This window comes from Stegostoma tigrinum, chromosome 4, assembly GCF_030684315.1.
Source record: "Stegostoma tigrinum isolate sSteTig4 chromosome 4, sSteTig4.hap1, whole genome shotgun sequence".
NCBI classification, from domain to species: Eukaryota; Metazoa; Chordata; class Chondrichthyes; order Orectolobiformes; family Stegostomatidae; genus Stegostoma; species Stegostoma tigrinum.
Genome location: NC_081357.1, coordinates 38,733,533 through 38,742,158, shown reverse-complemented (window position 1 = coordinate 38,742,158; position 8,626 = coordinate 38,733,533). Strand labels below are relative to the sequence as shown.

At 44.6% G+C, this 8,626-nt stretch overlaps 1 protein-coding gene across 1 annotated transcript; it reads right to left on the bottom strand.

Moving 5' to 3' along the window:
- Nucleotides 1-2,635: 2,635 nt before the first annotated feature.
- tpbgb (trophoblast glycoprotein b) lies at nucleotides 2,636-7,532 on the bottom strand. The gene has a single exon (XM_048531987.2). It carries the CDS (start codon nucleotides 7,068-7,070, stop codon nucleotides 5,907-5,909), a length of 1,164 nt encoding a protein of 387 aa, XP_048387944.1. The 5' UTR covers nucleotides 7,071-7,532; the 3' UTR covers nucleotides 2,636-5,906.
- Nucleotides 7,533-8,626: the final 1,094 nt, after the last annotated feature.

Below are 8,626 nucleotides of genomic sequence, written 5' to 3'. Positions count from 1 at the left end.
AGTTATCACAATTATCAAGTAATTTTTAGTTCCCGGGTACAGTCAATGGTTTGGAATTGAATTTGTAAAGGGACTGAAGACTTTGGTCCTCCCAATATATTGTTGGAGAAAATTCATCATTCAATGCTGGACAATCACCTGGACAATTTTGAGACCGGAAGTTGAAAGAGATGCTGTTGAGGTGGAGCTGCGTGTCATCGCTGTACATGTGAAATTTAGTGCTGTGCTTTTTTTTGGGTCATGTCAAGCATGTGAATGTGGAAAAAGAGAGAAACAATAAACACCAGATAAAACAGAAGTGGGACAGAAGCAGGACTTCTAGATAGAGAGGTAAAAATGTACTTAAGTAATTGAGACTCGGAGTCATACAGCACAGAAACAGATTGGTCGGTCCAACCAGTCCATAATTCCACACTAAACCAGTCTTACCTGTCTGGTCCTGGTCCATATCCTTCCTAACCTTTCCAATTCATGTATCCATTTAAATATCTTTTAAACCCTGTATTGTACCTGCATCCACCACTTCATCAGGAAGTTCATTCCACACGCAAACCACCCTCTGTGTAAAAAGATTGCCTCTTATGTCTTTTTTAAATATCTCTCCTCTCAACTTAAAAATGTGACCCCTTGTCTTGAAATTCCCATTTAGGGAAAAGGTAACTATTGTCAACTGTACCTAGATCTCTCATTATTTTATAAACTTCTATCAGGCCATCTCTCAACCTCCTACCCTCCAGTGGAAAATGGACCAGCCTCTCCAGCCTTTCTTTATAAATCAAATCTTCCATATTTGGCAACATCCTGATAAATCTCTTCTGAACCCTCTCCAGCTTGATAGTATCCTTCCTATAACTGGGCAACCAGAAGTAGACACAATATTTCAGAAGATGCCTCACCAATGACCTGTACAATCTCAACACAACATCCCAACTCCTTTACTTAAAGGACTGAGCAATGAGGCAAATGCCTTTTTAACCATCCTATCTATATGTGATGCAAACTTTAAAAGAATTACATACCTGCGCCCCAGGTCCCTCTGTTCTACAACACTATTCAAGGCCCTACTATTAATTGAATAAGTCCTACCCTTTTTTGTTGCACTAAAATGCAATATCATGCATTTATCCAAATTGAACACCATCTATCACACCCAGGTAGATGCTGGACAGGCACCGGATGAGGTTTGTCTTGTCAACAAATGTATAATGCTACACAATCAAAAATAACATGGGAATGTGGTGGTGGTGGAGATTATCACAGTGATGCCATATTGCATTTTTGTGACTTCGATAACAGTCATTTCATAACTGTGGCAGTAACAGAACCTGGAATAGAAGGGTTCAAACACAGACTGCTGGGAAAAATGGACACGAGACATTCAAGCGATGTTGGAGACGATGTAGTTGTTTGCAAAAGTAGAGAAGTGAAGTATTACTTTTGAAGATAGGAGTAACAATGACAGAGTTAAAGATGTGCTCATTAGCTGAAGAAAGTGAAATGTTGAAAATGTTAGTTACCATGAAAGCCAGGAGGGCAATTTGGATTATCAAGAGCTTAGTGAAAATTTGATTGCTCCAGCAAGTGATGGGCTTCAGAGACAAGGTAAACTTGGAGGGCAAAAGTAAAGAAAATTAGAGAACAGTGCTACTCTTAGCCATCCTCACTCCCATAGAAATCATTGTTTAGACTTCTGCTACCTTTAGAATTAACTCTTATCATACCTTCTACATCAGCCTCTCAAGTTCCAATGTATAAAAATTCCAACTAATGAAAAATCCCACTGTGTACAACCTGTACTGAATGAAGTGCTGCTCATCTGTCAGCTCTATCACTACAGACATGGTTTGTACTCCCACATCTAATTCAAATTCTTTGTCTTCATTTACAAATCCTTCTACTACTTTTCCTGCTCTCCTCCTCCTTTCCACAACTAGGGTCAATCCCCAAGCTATTTTATATTTACTAGTTAGAACTATTTCCCAAAATCGCACAGTTTTTTTTAACCTTTCCTTCTAATTTACCTTTGGAAATCATCTAAAGTTATCTTGTCGTCTTTGCTTTCTCTTATCTCTTCTGCTTGGCATTAATCATCTATAATCTGCCTTGAAATATTTTGTGCTATGGTACAGTATAAATTTATGTTGATGTTGTTGAGCAACACGTGCTTTCAGTCTTGACTTTTCATCTTTACAGTCAATCTAGCTTTGATTGACATAACTGCCATTGGAGAGGTATGTTTGCCTGTGACAGATTCAGTGAATACTGCAGAGCTTGCTGGATATAAATAAATATGTTTGAAGGCTGCTGTAATTCAAACTAACTGGTAAATGACAGAGAAGCCAAATTAAATTAGATCACACTGAGCTGATCATCGCTGAGCCTTACTTTTTGGATGTTAAACTGTTTTTTCTTTAACGAGTCTAAATAAAGCTTATCTTTTCTTCAATGCTAGATTTTCTTTTGTTTGTGGAAATGAATAGCTTGCAATATATGTTTTCACTGAGAAGAAGACACAGTTGACATTCACAGAATGTGAAATTATCAATATCCATGTCCACAACTTGTCTGCCATACATAGTCACAAATGCAAATATTATGAAAACAGTCTATGTTAGTGATTAAAGCCACATTCAAATAAGACCAAAAATTAGCTACGTAATTTATTTTCTTATTAAAAGTTAACAAAGCTATTAAGCAGAAAACATACAGCTTGAATATGCTTACATTCTTCAGGGTTCCAATATTACTTCCTCTTTTTTCCAACTTCCTTTACATAGTTTTCTTTTGCATGCAATGATTCTTCATATGACATGGTAATTTGTTGATGATTTAACAGCAACATCATGAGGTCTTCAAATAAATAGGTGCACTGCCTTTCATTCCCCACCATCCCACTCATGGCCTTGTTTATGTCTCCAGTATTCATAAGACCGATGGCACTAATCGAGTATATGACATGGCAAAAAGCTGCATTCAGCACATTTCTCATCAACACTTCACTGGTGCAAACCTATATATAGATCAGAACAAAATGCACTCCAGATGGCATTAACCTAGATTTCTATCGGTGCTTTTTTTGGTTCAGAAATAATTAATATGATAGTAAAATATCATACCTGTGGACCACTGCTTGGAGATAGTGTTACAATACAATTGAAAGAAATTTTAGGAAATTACAATCAAAGCAAGTTTTAGCACTTGACACCAAAATGAGTAACATTGAAAAATAGAAACTCCATATGAACAATAGTTTACTAAGGGATCATTCTACATTTTTTATATATATAGTTAAAAGTAACCAGGCAAATAACCTCATTGTTTGGGTGAAATACAAGACATGGGCTGCCATTTTGCTTTTCAAAGTATTTATACATAGTCCATGCCCAAGTCTGGTTTCATAAGTAATTTTATATATTTCAAGAAATAGATTTGGGCAAAATTGGTTAATTGAACTATGGAATTATATATTTCTCACCATGTCTTAGAAATTCAAATAGTTAACATTGGTTGAAAACATCGCAACTTGTAGATTTTGGAACTAGTCAAAAGACAAATGTCTGTGAATGCAAAAAGAGATGGACAGATTTCTAACAGTCATGGTCTTTGATTTGATTTTACCAATGTAAGCAACTGGTTGGAATGTAAGGAGGTTTCCACTGCCTTATTGATGGACATCTTGCAAGCAAACTGTTGCAACATTTTATCTGTTGGACATGTCTGATGTCTTCTGCCACAGGGTTAAAATGCAAGGTTTTAGAAAGTGTCCGCAATTGAGTTTCTCTGAAAACTTCAGGCTGTAAAAAATCTACAGCCTCCAGTGTTATTGCAATTAGACCACTTGAAGGACTTCCTGTTGCTTGAGAGTGAAAGAAAACTGTTAGTCTGCAACAGGACTAGGAAACAAATGGTATGTGCTTAGACGTCAATGGTTACCTTGTCATGTGCCAAATTATTGAGAAAATATACAAATTAAATTGATGTGTAATAACAAATTTGGAAGAGGTTATGAACATTAGTTCCATGCTATTTCACTTTTCTGACCTGTTTTATCAACTCACTCCAACAAACCTTCCATAATATGTGTAAAGATAATCCTCTATTAACAGCTGGATTAGAGAAAGAAGAATTTTCAAACTTTTCCACGGCACAAGCACCAAAATAACATGTTCTCAAGTGCATAGGCCTCACATCTATGACATGCATTTGCATTGCAAGGGAAAACGACTGCAGAATGTGAAATGTTTCTGTCACCTATTATGTCCAGGTAGACATCACTGAACATGAAAGGCAGCCAAGTGTTTGGATTTTTAAATCCCGTGCTGCTGTAATGCTGCAAGACTCATTCATGCTGAGAAGCTGAACAAATATTAAAGGAGCTGGATTCATTCTCGGTGGCGAGCAATTTTCTAATATAACCCCAGTGCAAACCCTCCCTAAAAGTACCAGAACACTCATGCACAATAATAAGCGGCGCTAAGCATTCTAATTTCATTCAATTTCACTGTAAGATTGGGGGTCTAATTGATTGCTTAGATTAATAATGCATGGTTAGTAGCATAATTATTGACATTTACAGTTCCATTTGGCATGATTCGTATCCGCAGCATCTGTGCGCATACATGTCTGCAGCATCTATTTGTTCAATGCAAATTCCCCAATTTGATTAACTAATATTATTTAATATATATGGTATTAATTTTAGTCAAGAAGTTCATAGCAGCTAGGAGTTTTGGAAACATTACAAAACGACTTGCAAAGAAGCATCGTTTTTTAAAAAAATCCATGAACTGCAAGGCTCAACATTAATGCGATCTTGACGCCCCCACAACCGTCACCCAAAGTGTGCACCCGGGAAATAGCTAGTTTGTCAAGTGGGAATGTGCAGTCCTTAGATATTGTTACATAAGGAGGGAGGCCTGCGGACAGCATCAATAGAACCACTCTCCTCCACGTAGTCGTCCATTCTTCAAATAAAGATTGAGGGTGGGGGAGGGGGTGGCTACAATGCTTGATCTTTGAGGATCCAGATGTTTCGAAACCCCGGGCTTTCCCAGAGGCAGACGGCTGACAACCAGCTTTCATTCCAATCATCCTGAACATATTACCCAATGTAATTTGTGAGACCAACAAGCAAGAGAAAAGACTGCTGACTACATTTGTCGCTTTACTTTGCTAAGTTCGGAGAGCATAGATAGACCTGTTCGCAAATAAAAAGCCAGTATTAAAAGTAATTACCGTAAGCGCCTTTTCTCATTCAGCGAGTAGGATCTGACTGAAGTCATTGGAATTTAGCAGAATGCATCAAACCAGCGGGGTCGCTTTGTGTTACTGCACCGCCTAGGGACCGATGATAAAACTTTGAGTTGCTGAAATCCGGGTTGAAAAACTGCTTTGTATTGCTTGGTTGTTCATTTTTTTCCCCTTATGAAACCGTAAAACTGTTACTGTAGCAATTAATCCCCTCTCCCGACTCCAATGTCATGGAGGTCTCAATACCTCAGCTAAGTTTTTAGAAGTACTCTGTTGTTAAAACTGAGCTCGGGAGAGAGCTTCAACCCCTTCCAAACGCGCTCCCTATTTTCCTACATCACACTGCAGGTGATGAAAAGGGGGAAAAGTTCACACACATAGACATGCACATACATACATACATCCACACATAATCATACACACAGAAATATACCACTGCACATGGAGAATTCCCCACCGTGAACGTCAAACCTTTTGTCACTGTCGGATTTCCAACCGTCGGAGAGTGACACCAGCACCTTAAGCCCGTTGGTCCCAGTGAGTGGGCTCATCATGCATAGCTATTACAAAGAGCGAACAGTAAAGTAAAAGTCCAAAGCGGACCCGTCTTTCAGTCTCAAACAAGTCAGCTTCCCGCGGCAAATAAAAATGTCCTTTCACGCCTCCGAATTGGAGCTGAGGTTTGTCAATCTGGGGTCCGAGTTAATCTCGTATCTGTAGTGATAGCCTTCCATGTGGTCTCGGCAAGCATCCCTGACGTTGTAAAGCCACTTTTTGATGCCCTTTCTGTTCAGGTACAGCACGAACATGAAGATGACCCCGATCAGCGCTAGCACGATGCCCAGGAAGACGTACGAGGTTTGCAGGACGCTCTCCATGTCTCCTTGGACCGGGCACTTGAGCTCGGCGGGCCGGAGCTGCAGGAGGGGCCGGCTCCTCAGTGACTCGGGCGAAGCGCACACCAGGGTCTCCGTGTCCACCAGCCCCGGGCGGCTGAGCCGCAGCCAGGCAAGCAGCGGCTCCAGGTGGCAGTCGCAGGTGAACGGGTTACCGGCGAGCCGCAGCCGGAGGAAGGGATGGCGGCGCAGCTCAGTCACGGTGCTGTTGGTTAGAGTCCGGAGTGCGTTCGAGCGGAGGTCCAGCGTCTCCAGCTGCAGGCCCCCGAAGACATCTTCCGCCAGCTCGGACAGAGAGTTGCCGGCCAGCTCCAGATGCCGCAGTGATGCCAGGCTGGAGAAGGCGCCGGGCGGCAGGTAGGGGAGCCGGTTATCGGTGAGCTGCAAGCTCCGGAGCTCGGGAAGCTGCGCTGTCCTCAGCAGAGCCGCCACCTGCTCGGCCGCCGAGGGGTCTCCCAGAGCCCGGCTCAGGTTGAGCTCCCGGAGAGGGGCCGGAGCAGAGCCGAAAGCGGCCGGGCTCAGGCTGAGCAGGCGGTTGTCGCTCAGGTCGAGCTGCCGCAGGCGGGGAAGCGAGGCGAACACCCCGCCGCCCAGCTCCCCGATCCGGTTCGCCCGCAGGCTCAGGTTGACCAGCTGCCCCAGCGCCGGCTCGAACGCCCCGCTCGTCAGGCTCGGGATGTCGTTCCCGGTGATCAGCAGGGTCCGCACTCCGTCCGGGATGCCGCTCGGCACGCCGCTCAGCTCCCCGTTCACGCACTTCACCGTCTCGGGCGCCTCCGAGCAGTCGCACGGCAGCGGACACCGCGCCGACGGGGCGGCTGGTTGGAGGGAACTCAGCAACACCAGCGACAGCCTTATCCCCAGCCCCAAGGGGGAGAGGGATCCCGGCCGAGCCGAGCCCCCCGGGTACCCGGACACCGACATCCTCCTCCCCGGCTTGGCCCCACTCTCCTGATCGCCTTCCACAGTCACAGCAAAGTGGGTGGGTGGGTGGTGGTGGGGGAAGACACAACACTGCGTGGGGTGGGTGGGGGCAAACTGGGCTTTAAACAGAGAGAGAGAGAGAGAGAGAGAAACTGGGAGTCCCAATGCTGCGAGCCCGGCTCCCTCGCTCAATCCATCATCCCTCTCTCTCTCTCTCTCTCTCTCTCAGTAACACCAAGTCCACTTTGCGCCTTCACTGTTCTTTTTTCCTCTTTTCTCGCTCCCCCCTTTTCGCTTCCGTGAGGGAACCCAGAGTCGCCGCCGGCTGCAAGTTGTTTTCTGTCTGGTTATCTCCAGCTCTTCCCAGGGAGGGATGGAAGGCGTTTTCGTCTCTCTCTCTCCGCTCGGTGGCTGACTACAAATGATCATTAAAGACGCGACAGAATCCAATGGGCGCGGACAGCAACCCCCACCACCTCCCTCCCACCCCCTTCCTCCCCGCCAGCGATCTCCTCTTCCTCAGCCCGCTCTAACTTTTCAGCTCTTTCCAGTTGTTTGGGTCGGCCAGGCGGAAAGGTAGTGGACTGTCCTCTCAGCCGGTTCCCGGTTCCACACAAACTCCCAAGCGGTGTGCAGGGCCCCTGGTGCCGAGGGAAGCTGGCTCACTCACACCGGCTCCGCAGGAAGTTCCAGCAACACATTTCTGTGGCGCGGATCAGAGCGTCGCTTCCCGAGCTCGGCAAGATCCAATACTTTTCTCCAGCAAGTGGAAGGGAGACATCTGCGTGCTTGCAGCTGGCGGGAACGCGGCCGACAGCTCCCCTTCGAAAAGAGCTGCTCTACGCGCTGATTACTCAAGGCAGCGGGCGTCGACTTGTGCAAAGGAAAAGCAAAATGAATAGCCTTATAAAAACGGAATACCCGCCTCTGGATTCAATTGGCTCAAGGCTTTGAGCTCACAAATAGTGAATCGAAGCTGACGGAAGATCGTGATATCCCAGTCCCCTCGGTTTTCCCGCTGTTACACGGAATGTTAATCATGGTTTTACATTTGTGTAATGTCACACTTTCTTCAAACAGTTGTTAATGAATTGGTGCAGGTCCCCTTCATACCGGTGATTATACAAAGTCGCACGAAACCTCCCGGACTACAGGGCTGCTCTCTTATTGGAGAGAGACGACTATTGGCGTTTTAACCTGAAGGGTCACCGTGCCTCAGGTGAGGGAGGAGGTTGAGAAGCGGAGTCCTTGCTAACAAGCTCAGCCGGTGCACGATTTGAATCCACGCTGTTGACCATCCAGTCACCGAACCCCCAAATAATTATGGGCATGATTTGACAAAGATCTATCAAGGGCACGCCCCACTGAACTGACAATGCACTAACACTAAAAATGCTGGAGAAACTCAGCAAGTCTCGCAGCATCTGTGGAGAGAGAAACGTTTAAAGTTTCGAAATCCTCAAAGTTTTGAAAAAAACACACGGACTCAAAACTTTAACTTAGTTTTTTTTCCAGCACTGTTTTGTCTTTACAAATTTCCAGCGTACAAACTATGT